The sequence below is a fragment of the Alosa pseudoharengus genome, unplaced genomic scaffold, assembly GCF_046254945.1.
Source record: "Alosa pseudoharengus isolate Yale_2024_CS ecotype anadromous, Long Island Sound unplaced genomic scaffold, YU_APseudo_1.1 YU_APseudo_1.1_scf_11, whole genome shotgun sequence".
NCBI lineage: Eukaryota > Metazoa > Chordata > Actinopteri > Clupeiformes > Clupeidae > Alosa > Alosa pseudoharengus.
In genome coordinates, this window is record NW_027468576.1 from 13769373 (window position 1) to 13795678 (window position 26306).

The 26306-nt window shown below is 42.2% G+C and overlaps 1 protein-coding gene across 6 annotated transcripts in view; it reads right to left on the reverse strand.

Moving 5' to 3' along the window:
* The window catches only part of adgrl2a (adhesion G protein-coupled receptor L2a), a 79573-nt gene extending 53570 nt beyond the window's left edge, over positions 1 to 26003 (reverse strand). For all 6 annotated transcript variants that reach the window (XM_076278061.1, XM_076278059.1, XM_076278060.1 and 3 more), the window contains exons 1-2: positions 25416 to 26003; positions 6445 to 6622 (exon numbers count right to left, since the gene is read on the reverse strand). In XM_076278061.1, coding sequence (XP_076134176.1) covers positions 6445 to 6547 — 103 coding nt within the window. In that variant the 5' untranslated portion in view covers positions 6548 to 6622; positions 25416 to 26003. The remainder of the gene's footprint in view (positions 1 to 6444; positions 6623 to 25415) is intronic.
* Positions 26004 to 26306: the final 303 nt, after the last annotated feature.

A 26306-nucleotide genomic window follows, 5' to 3' on the forward strand; every position in this document is an offset into this window, starting at 1 on the left:
GCTAATATGGAGAGCAACACAGTTCTTGAGACTGAACCCTCTGACCTCTATTAGCTGGTTTGTGTTCTGAATTCTATCCTTTGAATCTCTGCCGATTCTGAAAAAAAACAAGTAGTATTTATGTTTTCATTCATGAGCAGGTTTGCTCTGCCTCCAGCATAGTTACGATATGATAATTATATACAGATAATGTTTTCTGATGATCTGATAAACAGAGTCCATTCACACAACTGTAGAGAGAACATTTAACACATTAACCACATTGTAAGTAAGCTGTACAATAAAACTCTGTAGACTCTACTCATTGAAACAATGATGATTAAACAATGTGTCATGACACAATGCTATGACGCACAAAGCATGCTGAGAGCGAATTAGCTCAGGAGGCATGGTCAAAAACACTCATCCCTGAGGAGCATAATGTTGGCTGACACGGCCGATCAATTAATATTCTTTGGGCGGCTTCTCCTCAGATTAACAGTCTCTCATCCACGGGCAACAGAGACCTGGCTGTTCCCTGTCTGCAGAGCAATCATGTTCCATTCTCTGAGCTGATAATGCGACATAATGGATAACACAAACAGAGAGCAACACAATATAAACCTGACTGGCAGCTTCAACCCCACTGTAGTGGATGATGCCATCTCTCATTTGAACTTCATATTAGCATTCAAGTACTCCATGAGATGAGAGAGCATCTGTAAACGGATTCTGTCCTACACTTGCATTATGTATACTTTGTATAGACTGAGAAAACATCGCTTTAGAACAAACAGAAAAAAAAAGCTTGCCAAGAGTACGACTGATATTTTCTGTGTTCCCATGAGGTTATTCACAAGTGCTATTATGAAACGAAGCTTGTTATTCCAAACAGTCAAATACTCAGCATTGAGACCGAGCGCTGAGCAGTCTGTTCTTGTGTATTGGGCTGATGAGAAGTGTGGAAGTGGACTCTGCTGATTATTCTGCTTCAGATTTATGTCAAGCTCCTGCGTCAGCTCCCTGCCAATATGATTTTTTCATGATTGGTGACTGTGTATTTTTTATCTAGATAAAGGTTTGAAGAATCTTCATCTTTCTATTTTCACCTATGTTGGACTAGCCAGTTCCTGGATAGTATGGTATGAATTCTAACAAGTCACAATGTCTGCTTCTGTCTGTCAGGGCAGGGAGAGAACTAATGTGAACCTCCCGATCTAATACATGTGCCTGTAACTTTCTCTTCATCATCTAGCTGTGAGTGCAGACAGCAAATCCAAAAGCATGAAGGGACTCCTTAATTCACTTAACCACATCTAAAACTTTGTATGCCCCTCACAGCACTGAGACATCATACTGAGAGGATGGGGCCACTTGCCCAGAAGGAAGTTCTTTGGCAAAGATTTTGCCATCTCTTGAGGCTGAATTTCAAATGAATTTGTGACCAAAGTGTAAACACACACAGACACATTTGATCATTTACTTGATTATCCTGTCCCGATGCTGCTTGCTGGGATTGCATCACGACATATGCTACTGGAATAGATTTCTCGTTGCTTAACCAGCAGAGCCAAGGTCTAATAACAACTCAGAATTATTTGATTTCTAAGGAGCATGCACACACTAATTTAACACATCTATGCTAACACTGTACTATAAATGATTTTGGATGAAAGATAAATGACCAAATAGTCTGCTCTACCATTAGCCCTACTGGGATCAGGCAAAGCTATCTATACATTTCCATATGAGACAGCGCTATGCGTTTGGGATGCTCTTTACAGCCCAGTTTCCTGTGAAACATCAGGGAGTGCCGGCCGACTGGATGACGGACAGACGTGTCGACGGCTGTCATCATACTCGGGCGCACACAGACACGTCTCGGCCTCTTGTTGACTGATTGTAAATGGGGGGTTGAGGGCTCAAACAGCAGGATGACACCCACGCTGACACGCATTTGTTTGGGGTGTTGAGCTTTTTTTTTCACAGCGACCCTTCACAGCGCACGCGGGTGCGAGGCCTGTCTGCACACGTCTCCACATGAAAATGGATGGATTTACACCACTGGCTCAAAGCCCCTGTCTCCAGGATGTGTTTTGGAAGAAGTTTGGAAAAGCAGTAACACAAGAGTGGATTGATACAGGGCACTTAGTTTACCTTATGGTTTCAAAACAGCGTTTCATTTGTTTATAGTGAGACAATATTCTCTGACTCGGTCTGCAAAGATGCATTACATATTTAGCCTTCATGGCTTTTTAAACCATTCAAATATAAACCATTTTAGAAAATCTCCCTTGTCGCACATAATTGCATGTATATGTTCATCCAGTAAACCACTCATCCTATATGAAATGTAATTTATTCACAAAGCTGCTGATATTTACATGTTTATTGTAGATTATATTTTATTACATATTTCCTCCTGCAAAGAACATCCTTTCTTAGTTTAATCCAACTAAGGACAATGCATGCAGTATACGCATGATATCACCGAAAGCATGAATTCATTTCTTTGTTTATTTATAAACAATGTGGAAAATTAGGGTGGCTGGTGTTGTGACACACCAGGGCTACAGTGATTTCAATTAATGCCGGACTTACATGACTAATGTCTTTAAAAAAAAATCTAAGAGACATTTCAGAAATCAGAGTAGTCAATAATCCTACACAATATACAAACATAAAGCGGCAACCAGCTGTGCCGAGGGCTAATCCACTGAATCCCTTCCCTCTTTAACGGGCAATCCAGCCCAAGATTAGGAGTGCTCCGCAGTCACACCTTGCCCACGTACAGTCTGTCTCCGTGCCCTTATCTCCTTATCTCTTAAAAACAGCCCCTGATGAGAGAGCCGAACGGCATGCGGTCCCCCCCCCCCCTCCGCCACAACCACTGCCGTCGATGGCGCTCCGTCCCCACCAGCCAGCAAGATTCCCAATCCGTAATGGAACACCGCCCCGACGGTGCTCCAACCCACCAGCCACCGAGATTCCCAATCGGTAACGGAACACCGCCGCAGCAGCGGCAGAGGCCACCAGGTGTGGTGAAACCTTACCCCGAGAAAGGCGATTCACCAAGCTGAGGAGTACAACAAAGAGATTAACCTAGTTAGATCCATGCCTCTGCCACACTCGATTGTGCGCGCCGCTCAATCTTGTTAAAGTCTGTCCACACCAGTTTGCTGAGCGGACTGATGCAATGTGCAAAGTGTTTCCAGATTAGGGCTTCTGTAATGACTTGTTTTGTAGCTTGTTTGTGAATTGGGGATAACGGACAGATACAATCTGCTGTGGAAATGCCAAGCTGAACAGGACACATCCGCTAGCAGAAACTGGCAGCACAGACACACACAGCTTTTTTGAAATTCTTCTTCTTTTTCTTTTCTTCCCTAGGCATGTTTGCTTGACAGTTTAGGAGACAGAGACTCTAACTAGTCAATCTTATCAACACACACACAGCCTAATAGGGCCCTCCATTTTTATGAATTAAAAAGGTTTTTGGCAGGGAGTGAACTAGAGGTGCTTGGGGTTTGTCAAGCGGTCACTTAGGTTAGTCTTCCGCTTCTGCTGTCAAGAACTGCACTTGACTCTTTGAGGGCCATTTTGACGGGCCAGGTCATTTAAAAGTTTCAATATTATTTTAATGTCAAGTGTCATATTTTATAACACTTGAACTAGGCATTAGGAAAAGGGGGGCTTCTGTAGAGAATGTGAGATTGCTTGAGACGGCTAGAAAATAGGAGCTTTTTTAACAATATTGATTAAGTTGGGTTTGAAATTTCACACTGTTAACAGAGTAGTTTACCCACACACTTGCATAACACAATAAACATATGCACTATATTCCACAATTACAATATCTCAAGAGCTAAAACACATTTGATTGTCTCTGCATATACAGAGTGAAAGCCTTGGGCTCTACAACCCTGTCTTATGCCATGTTTTCTTTAATTATTAGGTCTAAGCCATTTGCATTCCTTTCTCACAAATATAACACAAGTGATTCATACATCAGCACGACACCCCTCCCCAAGTCAAGGGAGAGGAGGTTTTCACAAGAGTTGGAGGAGAAAACAAATGACATTAGTCAGGAAGAAGAGGAGTCTGAATTCAGATCACCCTATCCTGCACAAACAGTTCCCCTGCCATTACAAATGGAAACGACCAGATCCCAAGTTTCTTGGGATGTTAGACAAGGAAACAAGCCTGAGGCTATAAATCTTGCTGAGCCTCTTCAAAAGCACAAACTTCGAGTCATTTGTAGTGCGGCTGTAACCCATTTAATTCAATTATAAAAATGCATTAAAAAGATATTACAGGCAGGATGCTGTTTAATGAACCATGTTTACTTGGGATATTGTTTATAATGAACTAATGCAGACTCATCCCTACAGTTAAAACATGGAATCTCAAGCACACGAGGAGAGAGGCCTGTTCCAAACCAAGTCAAAGGTGAATTGGTGATGCTCAACTGCAGCTACTGTATTTACCTAAGATGTTAACTGGTCAAACTTTATATTAACTAGCATTAAATCCCAGTAGTGGTCAACATAAATAAAATCATTTACTACAGTGATTAGTATTACTTAATGTTTCTTAATGCAAAGGTTAATGATTTGTTCATGTTAGCTAATGATTTGATCTTTTGATAATTAGTGGTGGACCTGGAGGTGAATGGGAACATTACTTTTAGAGTATAATACTGCTTCTGGTTTATTAATCCTTACAGTAAAATGCATTTACTCATAATATGGTTAATTCAAGGACCTTGTTCTATTAACATTAAGGCAACTGAGTCTGAATAGTCAAACGTGGTCAAAGTGTTAAAAATATATGTGTATGTACAATTTAACTACCTAATCACAGAATGCAGAATACATAATGGCCATGTGATGAACATCACAGAATATGGCATCAGTAGAAAAGACCCAAGCCTGCTTGGGGATGTTCATGCAGCTGGACATTCATGCTCATGGAGATTGTATTCTGAAGTCTAATTAGTAATGCACCAATGTGGTCCATGCAAAAATTATATTAAAGCAAAACTCTCGCCAAAATGCAACCTAGGGTCTTTTTGTGAATGTGTTTAAAAGCATAATTATGACGTAAGCACCACTATTTTGACCATATTTTAGTTTTTGGGTGAAATGGAAAGGTTTTGAACAACTCACTTTAACAGTTGGCTTTTCCGGCAAAACCTTTCCTTTTAGTAAACTCTGAGTCTGTGTACACAAACAATGTTCTCAATGCTCGAGTTCATTGAGCTCAATGCTTCGAGCTCGAGACTCAGGAGATATTTTGAGAAAAGTTTCATGTTGTGTCGAGCCTTCTTAGTGTTTTTTTAGTAAAAATAGGGATTTTGATGCGATCATAGTAGTGTCCCTAGCACTCCCCATTCAAAAGGCCATTTGACCCGAAAATACGGTCAATCTTAAAAATGGCACTTACGTTGTAATTATGGGTTTAAACAAAAGTTTGACTCGGGTACATTCACAAAAAGACCCTAGGTTGCATTTTGGCGAGAGTTTTGCTTTAAATGGATCAGGCGGGAGTTAGATTTCACAGATCCTAACTGCATGATTATGTCTTCATCTACAACCTAACTTTAACAAAACTAAAAGAAAATATTTTTTATGCCTTTAAATCAGACAGGACAGCAGAGAGAGTGAGAGGAAGCAAGTGGAAGAGAGAGATAGGGTGGGACTGGTAAATGACAGAGGCCATGTGGACCCCAATATCAGTGTTTCCCACAGAATTGAATTCTATTTGTGGTGGTAGGTTTGCAGAATTAACTGTTTTTAACAAATTATGGTTATGATGCCGGTTTAAGCACGATTTAGCCAGTGGACTTTTATGACAACAATTGCAGGACTGTTAGTGTTTTCTTTAAACATGCATGTAGGTTTGTTGAGAGACAAGGGGAGGCTGCACAAAGGTGCACATATCTCTACAATGAACCAATTCCATCCAATTTAAAGTACAACATGCAAAATCATTGTGTGGTGGTCAATGTTGATATTGTGGTGGACAACACAAATAAGTCAATGTATGGGAAACACTGAATATGGTATGGGTGCTGGAACCAGTTGCGCCACAGCACCCCCAAACCTAAAAGAATGTTGATTTGTGAACATCTCCATTTGGGTGTGCTGGCCTCTGTCCTAGCCTGTTGGCTAGTATCTATGAGAGAGTTTAGAACTCCTCCTGTTAAACCAGACAGACACTGTTAGATTTTGGTCTGATTTTAGCCCCGACATCAGAATGAGCTACACAATAAACAAACCCAGTGTATTAAACGGCACTCATTCACCCACAAACCCAGTGTATTAAACGGCACTCATTCACCCACAAACCCAGTGTATTAGACGGCACGCATTCACCCACAAACCCAGTGTATTAAACGGCACTCATTCACTCATTCACTCTCATTGTCTGTGCTTGCTAATTAGTTTGGTGATTGTAACGTACCTTCTGAGCACTGAACATGAGCCAATGCTAACACGAGGCAGCAGACTGCTGATGTTCGGAGTAAGAAGCAGGCCATTGCGCTTGGTCTGGACGCTCCCCACATGCTGGACAGAATCGATGGCGGTTACAGATGTCGGGGACAACAGCTCTCAGAGATGATCATCATTGATCTTTTCACCTGCAGAGCAAGAGGAGAGGGACTTAATGCACAGATCAAAAGAGACTAGCACCTTCTTCTCTCTATGATCCTGAAACACAAAATGTTTATATCCACAACATTAATGTATCATATCAGGTGTATCAAAATGTTTTTCCTTGTTGTTTTTTGCAGAGTGAAAACACATTTAAAACAGAAAAAGGCCACAAATCCACAGAAGTTAAAGCAAGCCGGGACATAATCCAGCCGGCGGAAATCCCTTTAATAGGGACTAAGAGCTCACCATTTGCATGGGGGCGTGCCCGCCATCCCAAAGATTTAAGCAGCGGGGTACCTCAGAGACAGCAACGTAAAAACTAACAAGCAAATTAATACGCAGCAATCTGCCTCCAACATCCTAAACACACCGACCCGCCGGTCCCTCTATCTCTCCTCTGCTCTGACCGTCTGCCTTGCCTGCCATCCTCTGTTCCGCTTATTCACCTTCCGGAGTGCGGAGAAAAAAAAAAATGCTTAAGTCAGTTGGCATGCAGGTTTGTGAGCAGAGCACGCTGCGTGTATCTGCCTGTATTAGCAGCTATGCTTTGGTGCACATGTTTATCGCGCACAGAGTGCTGCTTTGCCACTCCCCCACCGGGGCCGAAACAAACCCACCAGGGGAAATACGGTCGCTGTAGTAACCAAGCGCACAGGGCCCCATTAAAAACAGTTTCACTTTTTTTCTTTCTTTTTTCTTTTTTTTGTGTGTGTGTATGTGTGTGTGTGTGTATGTGTGTGTGTGTGTGTGTGTGTGTGTGGTGGTGGGGGGGGGGCGGGGTTGTGAGGAGAAAACAGACTCACAAGTTTACAGTTCCATACTGACGCCATCACCAGGCCTCAAGCCAGCAGAATTAGAACAGATCAATAGAACGTTAACGTTTATGTAACTGTCTGTGACACAGATTCCAGAAGTCTACATCGAAAATCTTATGTGGATTAGAAGTCCCTTGCCTATGATGAGAAGGATTTTGAAAGACGTCTAACACATAGATTTTCCAGTGCCCGCACAGCAGTTTGGAACATTTTGTTTAAATCCTTCAAAGCCAGATCAGAAATGGTATTCTCCAACACAGTAGACTCTTGACTGACTCTTTAAAAGCAGGTTAACAGAAGAGCCTCTTTCTGTGAAGGCCTTCCTTTGGATAAGTAGTGTTCAACTGGGGCAATGCACCACAAGAAAGAAGGAAGTCATTGTCTCTGCTCTGAGTCAATATTTCACAGCATGTAGGGGGGGGGGGGGGTGAAAAAACAAGCAAAAAAATAGGTGTGAGGAGAATGATATGTGAAGTGTGAAATGAACCCATGACTCTGCCATTGACTGCACAGCGTTTTAGCAGAGGAGCCATGGGAAGATCCACTGGTTCATCTACCTACAGTAAGCTGCTGCAGGAGCCATTTTGTGTTTGTTGGTTTTAATTTACATCAAGTCCGTAGTTGAACATGCCAGGGGAGGAGGATATAAAACAGTAGAAGCCAGAGCAGTACCCCCCCCCCCCCCCCCCACGTAGAAATGAAATAAATAAATGCAATGGAGGACAGATACTTCTTTTGTGTGAGTGTGTGTGTGTGTGTGTGTGTGTGTGTGTGTGTGTGTGTGTGTGTGTGTGTGTGTGTGTGTGTGTGTGTGTGTGTGTGTGTGTGTGTGTGTGTGTGTGGAGTTAGGTGCTCCGTAAATCGATGATAACAGTTTCGTACTTTAATATCTTTGTGTCATGCTGTGCGAGTGTTTAACATACTGATCGCCGGAGACCAAAGGCAAAGACTAAGGGAGTCAGTTTGACTGCCCTGCCCCTCATTACACACACTGAGCTCTCCCGGCTCTGCAGGAGGCCTTTCTGCCCATAAGCTGCTGCAAGCATCGCTCATCAGCCCCACTTAGGCCCATCTCGAATTCACACTCTTATAGGTCTGGAAATGAACATGCACACACATGCACACACATGCACAGATGCACACAAACACACACACACACACACACATGCACAATACAAACAGACATTTCTTTCTAAAAGGGCACAAACACTGCTGTGTGACCGTACGGGCATTTCAAATCCTGGATCTTAGTGGAAGGGGTGGGAAGACGGCATAAAAATGCAACGCTATGAGCCAGCCCAGGTGTTAGATGGAAATTAGGACTGTAAAGATGAGAACTCAAATGAAAACATCCAAATTCAAAGCTGGCTCTAAGCCACAAGACAGCTGTTACAACACCTGACCCAAAACAGGACATCGCAGCTTTCAGTCATTATCAAACTAATAAAAATTGCCCCCACGTCCACAACCTTAGGTGCACTGTATTTAATACTTACTTTCATTGATTAGGTGCACTGTATTTAATACTTACTTTCATTGGTTAGTAGAATGCAATTCAAATAGCAGAAAGTCCATAGTATTAAAAGGTATAGTTAGTTTAAGGGACAGTGTTAGAGCTAAGGTTGTTCATTTGAAATAACATGATCTTACATTGTAAGTACACTGTACTAAAACACGTGATTTATTATCCTGTTTGTACATTGTACTAACAACATTAACAACATTGATTCTGAAGTGGTACCTTATTAGATGACACCAGGGAAAAGGACAACAGAAAAAACATGCAGACATTTCATTGTCAACGGCTGTGGGTTTTTTTTTCTCTCTTTTTTCAGCTTGGACCCTGAGGCTATTTCTGCTGTTTACCCAGTGGATTCTGAAAATTATGCACAAATGATCAGGTGTGTATGGGACTTCATATCTTACCAAAGGAAGAAATATCAGGCATCTTCCTAATTTGAACAAATTCAATAAATTCTGTCCAACAACAATAACTATCACTCCTCCAGTGCTAGACTAGCATCTTAATAGCATACTGGCACTCAGTTGCAATAATTTGATTTAAAAAAAAACTTTTTTTTTTTCATTTAGCTGATGCCTTAATCCAAGTGTTTACAGTTATGTAAGTACTAGTAAGTAAGTAAGTGTATACAGTACATATGTATGTACATTTTACCTATGGGAACCAGCTGTGTGTCACGAAACATTTTTCCAGAGACTACTGAGCTACGGGACCTGACAGCCTCCTCCTCAGCAGTAACAGCTCATCTGCATACAGTAGACGCCGGAGCTACTGCTGTCTTGCCCGTTTCCATTCCTGTCATGTTCCCATTCTGTACGAGCACTCTGGCCTGAGGTTCGAGGGCATGTATAAAAAGCGTAGGGTGCACCACCTCAGCATGTTCCCCTGTGAGAGAGGTGGAGGTTTTCGCTTGTCACTCATTCCTGATGCCTGGGGCCACTGTAGAGCTCTAGCACCCAGAGACTTCACCTTTACAGGTTTTAATATGGGCTGACTACATGCTTAGCAACAAAGAAAGTGCTCAGTGTTCAATGCTCAATGCTCAGCTACATAAATCTGCATAGACAGTGTATCAGTGAGATGTAAAATGTTAATAAGTTAAGCATAAGTTAAAGAATAGAGTGGAGAATAGAGAAGAAAGAGATGACCGTGATTAAAGGACACATAGTACTAGAAGCAAGACGTGTTTTATAACTGGAGACTTAAACGAAAGAATGTGAGTAATCATGAATGAAGAACTATTTTTAAAGAGTTTTCAGAAAAATGGATATAGGAGATAATAGCAGATTAGATATTAAGGCCGATTCAAAAGAAGTGGGTCTTCAAATGTTTAATAATTTAATAACAATAATAAGATCTTTGCGATAAAAAATTTAAAAGAAGACTTGCAAAGTGCATCTACTACACTCTTCCAAAACGACAAGCGCTTCAAAAAAAGGAAGACAACCATTACAGTTCCGAAAGAAGATTGGGAGAGGCTGCGAGCCGAATGCCACAAAAGGAACCAAGAGACAAATGGAAAAGAATGTCAAAGTCTCTTAACAAAGCTAAGATGTGTCGTGGAAAGCTGGTGTGGAGGTTACCAAAGAAGAATGGCATTTGTGGGCCGTCCTCTAATGGAAGGCATGGAAAAACAGACTTGAGAAGAGGAGAAAGGGACTTGGACAAGGGGAGGAGGGAGCCTGAATGAGCACAATGCACAATTGACAGCCTGCAAGTCTTGCTTGACCTGTGAATTAACCCCCAAGCTTTCATGGAGCTGCATGAAGGACCTCGAGTTTGGATAGTTAGGAAAGCACCTTTACAGTGGCGCTATGTGATCTGGAGCAAAATGTAAACAAGAAAAAATACATATAATTGGTAAACAATTAATTCATACGTGTGTTTAAATGCTAAACAAATAGTACTGTGTCTAGAAATTAAGCACAGATTACAATTCCATAAATGCGATGCGATATATCTAGGATTCGGAGACTGAGGACCCTTTAAAAGAGTAAAAAAATGGAAAGCAGAATAAAAGTGCATGGCTTCAAAGGGCTTGCAAAGAGGCCAGTGATTTTGTGAGCAATCGGAAAATCTTTACTCCTGCGACGAAGCACTGGGTCAGTGATCACATGAATCATGTCCCATTGAGTCAGGCATTGGGGAGAGGGGGGGGGGGGGGCAGGGGGGGTCCACCGCTGACCCACCGCTGGCTGAGGGAGAGAAATACAGCACAGGGACCGACACTGACACAGTGACCACGGCAACGACGTGACTTAGTGCAGCTGCTATGGCAAGCAAGCGAGTGCACACACACACACACACATGAGCACATGCATACACAGACAAACACACACACACACACACACACACACACACACTCACTCACACTCACACTCACACACACTCACACACTCTAACACACACACACACACACACTCACACACACACTAACACACACTAACACACACTAACACACACACACACACACACACACACACACGCCCTACTCTGCCTAACACACCCAGGTTTCCAGGTCACTTCTCCTGTTCTTAGAGGAGTGGGACACGTTGTTCACCCCATGCGCTACAATCAATAAGAAAAGAGCAAGAGAGAGCAAAGGGTGTAGGTGTTCGCAGTGTGACTCCTTTTTAAGAACGTACAGCTCTTTGAACAGTGAAACCAAGCTTCCACTGCAGAGCTGAGTCTTGCTGTGAGGAGCTGAGGTCCTTTCTCTGCATCAAAATATAGAAATGGCAGCTTCACTATACAGGAACAAGGAATAGGACGGAGCTGTCGTGTTGAATAGCAATAGCCTGTCTTGCAGTGAATGTATACATCCATGAGACTGCTCTCGTCCGACTGGTGTCATATACACACTAGTTCATCAGTCATATTTACTGGTCACCCAGCTAATCGATCAGAGCTGCCCTCTTTGATTTAGGCTTCACGCTACTCAATGAGACATCCTTGGATTGAACATTACAGAATATGCTGAATTACTGATGGATATTCTGCAACAGTCATATCTCTCAAAATGAGCATGTAACAGCACGAAAACAGCAAGAAAATACTAGCAAATACTAACAGCAAGAAAATACTCAATCTCACACTTTCTAATGTTATTCTGGCTGCAATTACTCCATCTGCTATCACTTAACATTCACAATAATTAGGAATTAATGTTTCCATTAACAATTGTTTTCCCCCATAATTTCCTGCAGTAACTATTTCTATTTCACATAGACGATCAGACTATGCTATTTGGAACAAGCTGCTGTGATAGCAAAACATTTTTACACAAATGCTCTTGTGCCAGTTACGCCAGCAGCACTTGCCCTACCATGTCCGAGGTCAGTTCAACATTACAAATTTACACATGCCCAATTGATTATTCTTTCATTGCTTGAATCAAATAAAGAGTGCGTACAATGTATCTCACTGCAGACATGAGCTCCCCCAGGAATGTAGGGCAAGCTCAAAAACCTTAGCAGCATTATCTCATTATTCTCTCTTAATGGTTCTCAGAGTCTAGGCCTTTAACCAATCAGAGGCTCAGGGAAGTTCAGAGAAGGCAGGGATTGGGCCTCTAAGAGGTCAATCAGACTCTGGGCAGGACAGGGGAGCAGATGGAAAGGAGAGTTTGTTTGATTAAAGCTAGCCTGATTAGCAGCCAATCTTTAAACTTAACCTAAACTTTAATGTTTAACAATACTTCAAGGTGTTTTTTGGTGGAAACGTCTGTCAGACAGACACAAACAGGACTTCCGTGGCACAGTGAGACTGGAGGCAACTGTGCAAAGTTTCTTTTGTTTTTTCTTTACTTTCAGAAAACGCAAACACCGAAAGCTGCGCCGCAGGATACTGGAACAAGATTGGCATACAACTGAGAACATGAGAAGCAGCTAACAATACAAGCACAGCAAGCCAGCTGCATCTCTCCTGAAAAGCGTCGAGTGCTTATAGTCTAGACAGGTAATCAGAGCATGCAGACAAGATTCAGGAGATGATGAAACAGGTAAAGTGGACAGGTGATTAGAAGGAGATGTGGACAAGAAGCCGCAGGTAACACAGTGGAGGACTTGATGAAAGCCTGAGCGACTGACCTGATGAGGCTTCATTCATTTGTACGTAAGTTTCTGTTTGAAAAAAAAAAAAACATTTTCTATCCATACATGGGTCCGCAGACACTTGCCATGGTGTGCTAAATGTTGTACCATGAGAAAAGGCAAAACCACTGCAAGTACTAAAGTTTAACACATTTCCAGAGGTCTTTCAAAGTAGCCTATTTGTCCTTGCAGCTGAGAGATAGGACTACACTCATTATTGAAGCCATAAAGGACCTTACACAATTCAGTTTGTCAGTTAAATGCTGAGCACATGCCTGCACTGGAGGCTGGGCTTACTCTAAATTGATTGATTGGCAAGACTATGTCGTTGCAATTTCAGCCCCAACAGGTTGCTGTGGTTAAAATAAAAGGAACTTGGTGAATGATATGGTGAATTTTGTTTGGAAGGAAATTAATCGTTTAGACTAATCGACTAGTTTATAAAATAGCTGATAGATTATTCGATAGAAAATGAGTCGTTAGTGGCAGCCTTAGCCCTGTTTGCAATGCATTTGTCGTGATGACATTGCTTCAAATGATGAAACAGGGTTTCCGAGCTCCTATTCCTCATGCTCGTTTGGTACCAAGAACACGTGGCATGGGCTGTACCTCCCGGGCAAATGTGACTGATTTTACATCAGTGCATTTCCTTTGGGTTGGAACAGGAGTGAGAGAATTACAAACAACTATATCAGAGCCTCTTGTGGCAGTAATATGATGTCTGTTCACACCAACAGAACACACAGATGTATTGCTCACTCTATGGCTCCAGTTAGCTTGCGTCTGTACATCTGAAAGCAGATCACAACACATTTATATGCTATGTGTGTACACGCACTGAGAGAGCCAATCCCACAACCTCGGTGCTGCTGTCACCTTGCATTCGGACGGAGCTACTGTAAGACTGTAGAGTTTGAGAACATACGTATATATCAAAAGGATGAAAATACATATCGGCGGCGCTAACGCCGTGATCAATTTAAGTCAACACTACTGAACGAACGTTAATGAAATATTAACAGAGAGCATTCATTCTTTCCAGCCAGCCTTCACTGTATTGTATAGTTAAAAATGCAACACCTTTTGCAACAGCAAACTACCTTTGATTTCAGTGAAATGATTGACGCGCAAGCCTCAAGTCACGATGTATTTTATATCACGTTACATTGAGATGGTATCCCACTGTTTAATTCCAACATGACTTTTTGCCAAGGAAAGTCATTTTACAGTAATAAACTGAAAGGGGTGGCTATATGTTAGCTTTTCTCTTTTATTTATGTACTGTACTATACTATTACAGCATTCAGTTTAATATACTTTATTAAGTATTAGGATACATAAAAGCATTAATAGCGGACTGTAGTCTCATTTCCCCCGATATTCTTAAAAAAAGTGCTTTGATTCAAAAGGGGGGAAAAGTGTGTGTGTGTACAGTTCACAAACATGTTGCTATAGTGATGTGAGTAATATGGAAAATGAGATGTCTATGAGTGAGAAGAAACTTCACTCATATACCTCTTCATGGGATTCTGCCATGGCATTTCGGGGAAAGATATGAGTGTTATAAAGGGGATATGAGTTTTGGCCTAAACTCGTATTTCAGACTGGAATCGGTGTGTGTTGACCACCACAGGGACAACAATGGGACAACTGTGCCCAAAAGCTAATAAAGATGTTAGCACTAGAGTGCATCATTTATTAATTCAAATATCCATTTCCATAGGCTGCTGCTTTGAACTGTTTTCACATTTAAAGCATAAATAGTGAAAATCTGATTACTGTAATGTAAATGATTGGGCAAATGGAAAACATTTCAAAAGTCTTTTTGCATCTTTTGTTTGTCCCTCACTTGAGAGTAATCCACATGCTGCCTTATATAACATATGAGCATTCACTGGTGATGTTATGGGCCTCTAAATAGGGTTCATGGTCTACATTTCTGGCGAAGGCGCCAAACTTTCAGCGCCGGTTTCATACCTCATTAACTACCGTATTGATGCTCTATGGAAACTGAAGAGGAGTGTCTTGAGTGAAATGTGAAATTGTCATTTCCATTTACTGATAGCGGAAACTACTCTTTTCAGCTGACGCACGATAAGGGTAATTCCTCCGGTGCCGTTAAATGGTAGTGCCACCAGATGCTCCTCGTCTAAAGCATTAATAAGCTGACATCAATACCGCCAGATAAAAATGAAGGTTGAGAGAACCCGAGCTCCACCACTATACAGGTGTCTCATGATAGTGCCTGCCTGTCATTTACAAGTTACAACACTTATTTCTCCTTTCGAAAATAAATCAGATAGCTCCCATGTTATGTTATAACACTACGCATTATTTGTTTTTTTGGGGTTTTTGTTTTTTTAAACGCATATATATTTTCCGGAGACTAGGCAGTATGGAGCCCATCTGAGGGAAGTTGTGCGGTACGTCTTAAGGTGTGGTGACAAGGCCTTGTAGAAAGCCTCACAATGTCCCTGTGTCAAGCACCGACAGACACGTCGAGGTGAGGAGTCAAAAATCAGGATTTGCAGACAGGCAGACAGACTGAGAGATACACAGACAGACAGCGACAGGCAGGCAGACAGACAGACAGGCGAGGGAGTGGATTTGACCCGGCCCTTTAGCGGCCGCGCTCTCCGAAAACAGCCTCCTCTCGGCAGCCTTTGGTGAATAAAAAAGAGGCGCTTGCCGAATTCCCTCAAAGGTCCCTTAAGCTCATCATCTCAATTTCAACAAAATACATCAATATTTCATTCACTCTGCTGCAATAACGGCAGTGTTCCTGTCAAAACCAGCCGTGCACATGCTCTGAGCTCGTATGTGAAAATGGGGGGGTGGAGTATGAGAGGGGGGGTGAAGTCGAGCTCATCTGTCAAGTGGAGTAAATCAACAGAGTGCAAAGGGGGAGCATCTTTACTGCGGGGCGGTCAAAACAGCCATTCTCACCCTTAATCTGGACCATCTCTCTAGACGGAGAAATTAATAGACTGCTTTATACATTGACCAGCAGTGATTTAACCCTCTTTTTAAAAAAAGAATAAAAGGGCAAACAAAAATAGGCCTACTTCTTGTGTGTTTTGATTGGCTAACATTTACATGTAATTCCATATGTTTCATTGCCCCAACAGCTTCCTTCATAATATTTCTCACAGACGGGGCCAAAATGAGCTGCAGAGCTGTAAAAAGCCTCCTCCGGCCCTCTATTAAGGGCCTGATCATAAATAATTCACCATGATCGTGAGGCATTATTCAACAGGACGATTAATTTTTAAGATAGAGGAAGGCAACACAAAACATAAATTGGGTGGCACAAAAAAAATGTCCAGAAAATGCTAGCATTCAAAAACTGTCAAGAGCCAAAAAAAACCTCATCTTGCCTGAATTGACTAGCACATTCCACAATCAACCCGTGAAAAAGGACGATATTTCTGACTACAAAAGATGCCATGCAGGCTGAGCAGTATGTTAACCCTTTCCCTTCGACCACTTTTGTGACTAACTAATTAAGCCTTTGTGTGCCAAAAGGACAAGCTAAGCTGGTGAATAGCAGCCATGTAACCAATTCTCAACCCTAAACATGAGCAAAAAGCAAACTGCAGTTTCCACACCAACAACTAAAACTATCGGGAAAAAATCTGAGCATGTCCCAACCCGCAACAACACAAAAGTGTAGTTTTGCACGGAATCAAAACATTTTGTCACACAGCGCCTGGATAAACTAGAGATTCTATCCGTTGCATATCAAATATGTTTTCTGGCTAAAGTTTTCAGCACCAATTTTCGCCCGAAGACTGAAGATGGCAGATCCTGATGTAAACAAGCTGTATTGCAGTGCCACGAATGAACAAAAGACAGAGAGACAGGGCAGATAGGAGCTGGAGCCGCCCTCAACCTGCGCTGTCAACAACAAATCGTCATGAAAAGCCATGCTAACAACCAACCATGTTTGCCCAATCATATAATTATATCAGACACCTACACAATCAATTTTAATGCAATATCAGTACAAACCAATTGTAACACAGGTTCCAAGCAGTATGTGCTCTGTTAGCAACATTTTGAGGATGTGTGTGTGTGTAGTGAGTGTGTGTGTGTGTGGGGGGGGGGTATCTAACTGGGATAATGTGCAGGGGACACAATGGACGATGACACAGAAAGTTAGATTTCCCTGAAGCCGGGGGCATCCTTCAGCCACACCCCACTTCCCAACACCCCCCCCCCACACACACACACACACACATATATAGACAGGCACACACACAGATAGTACCCCCATCCGCTCACACCAGACCGTGACCAGCCAAATAGACAGACACTAACGTTAGTCACATCAGAGGATCTCGAGATCAGAGACAAAAACACAAGGCAAGGGAAGACTCAAACAAGGAGGGTTCGGAAGCACAGGGAAATGTTATCGCCCAACATAATTCAGTTCTAGTCCCGGCTATAAGAAAACAGACGATGATAACTAGACAATGTTTTCAGTAATTCACAAAGCCTTTCATAGAGTGGCACACAGGAGAAATAAAAGAAGCACAAAAAGATGGAAGTAATGATATATTAAACAAGTTAGAGAGGATATGAAAAATACAGCACTTGGAAACATTGGGTCAATCTAAAATTAATGGCATGCCTTCAGTGAATTAAGACCAGCGAAAATCAATTCCCTGATCGGTAGTGACCTTAGCCCTGTGAAACAATGGTCAGGCTCATTACACTATTTCAGTACAATTATTACCAAACTCAAAATACAGTAAGTGGAATGGAGCGTATCAAATCTACACATACTGTATGCTAAGAACAATACACTCAGTGTGTTTCAAACAGTTGTCCAGAGAGAGAGAGAGAGAGAGAGAGACATAGAGAGAAGGGGCTTATTAGCCTTTCAATTAGATCCAGTTTCAGTGTGAGTACTGGTGCACATCCCCGAGCGACATAGGCCCAGAGATCTTGAGTGCTACTCCTAGGCCTTGATTGTGTTCGGATCGTTACGTTTTCATTAACATGTGTTAACCACGAGGCCTTCGGAGCGATTGTGATGCAAACGCAGATCAGTACGTGCAACCCCGTACCTAACGGCATGCCCTAACCGGGCCCCCAGCCTGCTCTTTGTTCTGCAGCGGACGACTCTTTCCAGATGTAATGTGTAGTAATGCAGGCTCCCTTCAGTGAGTGTCCACAGTGTCCCAAACAAACATCTAAAATGTGTCTCCAAGGTCTGCTGCAAGCAGTGCGGTGTACACATGAAGAAATATATTTCCATACATTTAAAGCTCTGTGTGTGTGTGTGTGTGTGTGTGTGTGTGTGTGTGTGTGTGTGTGTGTGTGTGTGTGTTTGTGTGCTCTCCACAGGGGAAGACAAGGACAGATAACACTCAATTTCCGAGGACGGGCCACATTTTAAAAGGAGCAAGTATGGCGTCCCGAAAAGCCGGCGTCTGACAATTCTAAAATATTTCCGATGTAAGAATTAGTGGCAAGGTTATCATCTTCCGCCACCCTCAGCAGGGGAGCCGGCACAGCAGTCGTCTCTGCTGCACACTGAACAGTCTAGATATGCAGCGCACTCCGGTAATAGGCTTTACACATTTCCACAATCTCATTCGGAGCTACTACGTCGACGTGCTCTTTTTAAAAGAGAAAAATCCTGAAAGGTTGACACTTAGAATGGTAAGCTGGATCTCATGTCTCAGACGGTGTCGGAGCTGCCAGGTTGCTGTAAATGAACGGTGGACTTACAGTCGATTTATTACACACACTGACTGCTGAAAATAATAAGGAGTAAAACTGACTGGAACTGACGGAAATTCACACACTGGTTTTATGGCATGTGTGCAGGTCAATTACCATGACAACATCCTACTGATGGAGAAAAAACTGCCTGAAAAAAAATAAAACATGTTATCTTCAAAACGGCACCTTTTCAAAGGTTTCTCAACGAGAACCCTCCCTTGGTAACTGCAAGCACAGGACCAAACAACAGAAGATTATCTTGTTGTGAGATTAATGTGGATTTGGCGAAGGTAATTGCGTAAATAGTTGAAATCCTTGCTTCCGACATGATGGAACAATAAAACCCACCCACGTCTGTACATCGTACACGACTGCTAGGCCGGGCACCTCAGACCAAACAGACAGACACAAAAATGGGACACCGTTTAAATCTGCTCAACCTCCGAATGTATGAAAGAGAACTCATGCAATGAACCAGCATGATGTATTCAGAATGAAAGGAATGTATTAAATTCTACAAACACACTGACAATATTAACTCATGCTCACAAAATAATAATAATAATGAGAAGAAGAATAAAATAATAAAACAAATGGACCAGAACAGTTGAAGTTGAAGAACTTGTTTAAAAAAAAGTTATCAGAGAAAGCAAAGTCAATTTTACAGGCTTTGAACAAGACCATTTCTACAGCTGCTCTTTACTTCCCCCAAGGCCCTCTGGACGTTCTTTTGAAGGGACTGGTGTTAGAGCGCACTCTTGTCGGTTTAGCCAATACTCCATGCTGCATCCCCTGAGGTGAGGAGCTAGAGAGCACCATAAGACACCGCTCCGAGCCAACAATGGAGAGTGGACATATAGGGTATGTGAGTGAGAGAACGAGGGAGTGTTGTGCATTGCAATGACAAATGGAGGGATTGGCAGGTCTGACTGACTGCCCATAGACTTGGGAACATTCTGCGATTGTTTAAGGGGTGCAAGCACTGCAAGCCATGAATTAGGAACATCTGTTTCCAGAATGTTTCTTTTTTTGTTGTTGGTTCTTTATTGTTATCCTGTGTGTGTGTGTGTGTATGTGTGTGTGTGTGTACGTGTGTGGGTGAGTGTGTGTGTGTGTGTGTGTGTGTGTGTGTGTGTGTGTGTGTGTGTGTGTGCGTGTTTGTGCATGCACTATTTGTGCACTTTCAACAGTGTGCAAAAGAAGCTACCACCTATCGTGAAGCTCCCCTTGTCAAAGCCCAGGTTTTGTCACTTGGAGGATTATTACGGTCATCAACAGAAGGGGACACACCAGTCAGCAGAAAATGGGAGAAAATGTCACCTTTCAGCGCCAGACACTAGATAGGAACGTCTCCCTTTGTACTTCGTTTTGCCATGACAAACTCTCTCCCACACCCCCAGCAATTTTACAAAATCGACACTATGCTCCAGACCAGCTTGTTTCAGTCTAGATTGTCTGGGTTTGACCACATTATTGTTGTATGCTACAGGAGAGGCTGGCTAGGCCAACAGCAGCTATTATCATGCCAACTGTCCAGAGCATGCATGCCCTGGCCGTTGTCAAGATGAAAATCGGCAAGGTGGTGTTTTAGAACAATGGTTTATAGACCGTATAATGTGTCTCCGTCTCTGCAGAAAGGTGTCTTCACATCATCACAAAGGTTTACTTCTTACAATACAGACAAACCTAACGGGATGTTATATACTGTTATGATGCCATTTCAAAATATATATGTTTACTCAAGGTATTCTCATATCATTTTAGCAAAATAGATCCATCCATATCTGAGATAGGTAGCATGTTGATGGAGCCACTCCATTGAAGGCCCTATTCATCACTCTGGTGTTTTAGTTCTGAATGCACACATTGCCTGTTGTATCGTAAACCCCTCAAAAAACAATAATGTTAATGTAAGATTTAACTCGTGTTCCACAGTCATCTCTTACTTCAGACAGGCCTCACTGTTGCTATATCAATGAGAATAAATTATTAGGCCATTTTTGAATTGAATACCGGTATAAAACACCTTTAATTAGCTCAGATCTTCTAATATCTCTTTAGTCCATAGAGAGATGTTCACAATATTTCACTGAAACATCTTATGCTTTGAACCGCTTTTATACACACTCACAAACAGTAAATTCCTTTATCGCGCTGGAGACATGAAGCAAAGAAACATAAAAGAAAATCAAGTGAATGCAACTTCATATATGACCTACAAAAATATAAAGAATATCAAACATGTATTATATGTAGAAATGTATAACATACCGTATGTGTTTCCAAGCAAGACGGAAAAATATCGCATTTTACAAATAATGGGTTAAACTGTTTTTTTTTTTTTTTGCTGTTTCATAAATGTTTTGATAATAATTGTTGCTTTCACCAAACATTTGTTCATCTGTGTCCTTCTGTACTCCATAAACCACTCACTCCCCAACACACTCTCCAACACACTCCCCAACACAGAGTGAGAATTACAAGAGAGCCTTGGTTGAGGGTGTGATACCACTGGCCCCCTCCAAACAAGACTTGCACCTCTCTCTCACACACACACACACACACACACACACACACACACACACACACACACACACACACACACACACACACACACACACACACACACACACACACACACACCACCACCACCGAGAATGAAAATAAGATTCTTGGCACCCCCCAAAAAATATTAATGGCGTCTCTGTTGAGAGAGAAAGAAAGAAAAAAGAAAGAAAGAAAGAGACCCCCCCCCCCCCCCCCAACACACACACAAGGCCAAATGTCATCATATAATTCACCCAATTTGCTCTAGACCCCATCCAAGCGTCAGGCCTGTCTTGTTTAAAAGTGTGGATGTGATGTGCTTGCCTCTAATCCTGTAGCCCTGCGCTACCCCTTGCAGATGTCTGCAGATCCTTTCTCCTGGCCAGACTCCTCCTTCTGTGGACAGCCAAGGCCTAAGCACAAAAACGGCTGTTTGCTCAAAGCTTTGCCTCCCCGACTTTTGCCACTGACCCAGAAATTGAATATTTTCCCAGACTGTCGTATTTAGCAGCATCCTCCTCATAAGACTCCACTCATTTACCACTGTGTGTGCATGTGGGTGGGCGGCCGTGTGTCTGCATTTTTGTATAATAAAAACATAATAATAGTAATGATAATGATGATAATATGGCTATTATTAATAATAATAATGGAAATAATAACACTGGATATGTAATATTAAACAATATAATAATAAGTATGTATTTTGATATTATTATGGTTATTATTTTTATTATTATTATTATTATTATTATTATTATTATTATTATTATTATTATCATCATTGCTGTTGTTGATGATGATTATTATGTGATAGGTATATCTAATTTAATAGGCCAATTGTGAATATAAATGGTGGAAGAATGTGTTTCCATCAAGTGCTTCATCTTTCTTTTATTCTGAGAAATTCATCACTGAAGCTAATTAGCTCCAGTATTGATATGCCATCTGAGCAGGCAAGGGATGCATGATTGCGTCACACGCTGGAAGATGATGATGGAAACTAATATTTCCCCCTAAAATTGCAGGGCGGAAACACCCAAGCTTCTACATGTTTAACTGATCATAGCGACCCATACACCCACCCCTCACACACACACTCACCCACACACACACACGCATCCACATACACACACCCACACACAGGCACACACACACACACACACAAACTCGCACACGCACACTCACACTCACACTCATTCTCTTTGAAGATGAGCAGATCAGTTAGTTGTACAGTACGATTTTGGATGAATGGAAAAAGCATCAAAAGGCACGATTGGGTATTTACTGTATGTGTGTCTCATAAGTTGATTCCACTGTTGAGTGATGCCACCACCGTCTCACAGTTACTGGGTGTTTTTCTCGTTTTGCGTGATCGTTCACTAGCTCGTTTCCCCCCTGCAAAGGTCATATTTGTATTTAACCTACTGAACATTTCCCAGAAAAGTACAGAATGCAGTGGACTGCATTCATTATAAAGTGAAGACTGACACTGGCCTCTGCTCTAGAGGGTTTTTCTTTTTTAACTATGGGCTCAATATTAAGTATGAAAGACACACAGAGCCCCGACCAAATTCATAAAAGAGAAATCTGCCCCAGTTTCCAGCGTCATGCAAACAAAAACAAAAATAGTTCGATATAGTTTTAAAGGGAGAACACACTTGGCATGGTGCTAATACAGGCTGACCCCAATGCATTTGCAAGATATTCAAATGCATCGATTGATTCGATTTAAAATGTGCCATACGGCCACCCATTTCTCTGAGCAATACTTCATACAAAATCTCTCAATTCTATGAGAACGCTGATTCTCTCTGATTCCTTTTTTTTCAAATCTGAAACTCAAGAACACGTTTGCTTTGCATGTTACAGAGGGAAAGGGCTAGCTAAAGGCTGCGCGGAAAAAAGGATGATAAATCCTATCATTCCCTGACAAACAACAGCTGCACTTCTTTCAGAATAGTGGCTCTGACACTCTCTCTCTCTCTCTGCCCCCCCCCCCCCCCCCCTCTCTCTCTCTCACACACACACACACACACACTCAATTCCTCCTTGTCACAAAAAGTTAGCATCTGAATCAACAAATAAATGTAAGCAAGACTGAACACATCAGCTGGAGGTAGCTTCAACTCAACAAAGGGACAAGGCTCAGACAATATAAATGAAAATCGTCTGTGGTACAACTGATTCGACATGTTGGCCAACACATGCCATTTCAACATCGTTTCTCATTACTACGGCATATAACAAATATCCCCCATTTTATTTTATTTTTATTTTGTTCAACTGTGAGTGCTGCTTCAGAACTACAAGTACTTTGTGAAAAACAAATAACAAATAAAATAAGGACTTGCTGAAATTAGGAGATTTGGGTCAGTTGTGTGTGAAAAAATGGAGCATACTAAAACAGACATCAAATTAGTTTTTTCCCCCCCCACAAAGTAAATAGTGTCAGTTGAAAAAAAATCAGGGATGTGTTTTCACAGAGAGAGAGAGAGAGAGAGAAAGATTACACATACAAAACACAAGGGCGCAACTACATGTGCACACGCACACACACAGTGCAAATACACACACAAACACACACACACACATTTGTGAGAGCTTATAAGTCTACCGCCCTCCTTACCCCATCACGCTTCTCTCAGCCTTCTGGCCTCGACTAAACTAATGGGGGACAGGGATGAAGTTCCTCTATTGAGGAAGGATATGATGCCACTTTGAAATGCTAAAAAGGGCCTCAAAACAGTGGGAACTTAGGCTACACTTGCATCAATTCAAAGAACTCTGTCCCCAGTCCTGGGAAATGGTGTCTAGTTATATGAGCTCACATAAATCAGACTGCACCAGTAAATAACTAAAACTACAAAAAATAGCTCTGAGTCTCTCCTTAAACCGTGTCATAACACTGACACTCACAGTTATTCACCAGGAGCATTAGCACACACTGCCACTGTTCAATTTGAAGTTAGTTAGAAGCAATAGGCTACACAGATGGTGTTAGAGAATATATGGAAGGGGGGGGAAAGCAGATAAAATCCTCACCGATAACACTGTTGTCATCAGCCCAGCGGAGTGCAGGAGGGGGCAGGGGGAAAGCGTGTCCTATTGATCACGAAATCCTCACTCTATTTCTATGCCTCGCCGAGCAGCCGTCAGGTCGTCAAACATGCCAAGCCACTGGTGATGACCCATTCTACTCATGTGCCTCCTTCCCAGCCGTAAACACATGGTTGACAAGAGGGCCGGGAGTGTTGGTAAATAATGCATGGTCAGTGAAAGGATCTAATTTTACAGCCAAAGTGCCGAGTGTTTCAAGGATTTAAACCCTGCAGCACTCTACATCCAAGTTACTTGTCATTTGTGTGATGTTTGCAGAAGTTCTTTGTTTCTTTGTTGTGTTCCTGTTGGGTTCACTTATATGTTGAGTCCAATTTTATTTGTTATCAGTAAGCCTATATCAAAGTCAAATATTTATATTTTCTTTAGCTTATTATCGCCGCTCTTGGCTAGCCAAGGCCGTGGCTACGTTGTATAGATAGACAATCCAGAATAATACCCATGTTAAATGCAAATTATCACTTTCACAAGCCTTACCGACTACACCGATTGAACATGAAACCCATTATTTTGTTCTCCGTAGCCTGCCACGACATTCTGAGTTTCGATGCATTCTGACACCGAAAAATTACGAAAGCCGACCAAATCGGTCCACATCTGGTTCTGTTTTCATCAACAATTTTTCAATTAGCCATGCCAACACATGGAACATTTTAATTACGCCAAGTAGCCAACTTAAATTGAATGCCATTACTTTTTTGGGTGTTGTTTAATACAACCTAAACAATCTCGCCACGTTCCTAACTAGACTTTGTAAAAAAAAAAGTATGCTAGCAAAGCATACACTAGGCCTAAACAGAGCGTTGTCGCATCTTTTCAACTTAGCCTAATAACTTTGTAACCTCCGATTAGGTTATTAGATCCGTTGCGCTATTAGCCCACTGAGTAGCCTACTTGTAGAGGCTGAATCCTACAGGAAAGTAAAACGGAATATTGCTTAGGGACTTACCTTTCAGAGAGATACTGTGACGGTAACGAAAAGAGTGGCAAAAAATCAGTTGGATAGTGGAAGTGGGGAGAAGATGGCTTGCAGGCATGTGAGAGCGGGTCCTCCTCTGCAGCTCAATACACAGCAGGCGGCATAGAGGGACGCGCTGCAGGTCTGAGGCATGCTCCACTTCCCCGGGACAGACAGCGCTTTACCAGGCAGCGGCTCTCTCTTGGAGTTCGCACATCCCTGGTGTCAGGGAAAACAGTTCCATGACAGGGTGCTATCAGTCAATAGGCATCAGCGCCGCTGATTTACCATTTATTCTTACTCCCTCTCAGCCGTGGAGTCTATCGTTACTCACATCGCACAGTCAGCAGTCGCTGAAAAAGATCAAGGAGTACGCGAGGAACTGCAGACCTGCGACTCTGCCTTGGTTGTAAAACTGCGAAAGAGGAAAAACGAGCACTTCCTCTCTGTTAATGTAGGCCTAAGTCCTCTTTGTCCCTAGAATGATAATGTTGTGCCTCGCGACTGCAAAGTTTGAACTCTCATTTGGAGAAGGTCCTGCGCGCGGCATTCAGAGTGACTAGACACAGAGCTACGAGCTTTCCCGTAAACAGCGCTAGTGCATTGAGTCGAGTGCAGAGCAGACTGGCTTCTGCGACGGGCAGTCTGTGAATGGACTCCTCTCAAATCCCGACATGGATTCTCCTACCTCACTGACTCGGAATTTCTAGAGACCAAAAAAAAAAAAAGTCCCTAATCACATAAACATATTATCATGTCCAGCAAGCCTAAAACAATTTTTTAGTCCCGGCTGTTGGAAAAGAAGATTAGAGCGAAGAGAGCCCAAATGTGTAGTAGATTATTATAAATACAGTATACACCATTGCCCATTTTCCACTCCAT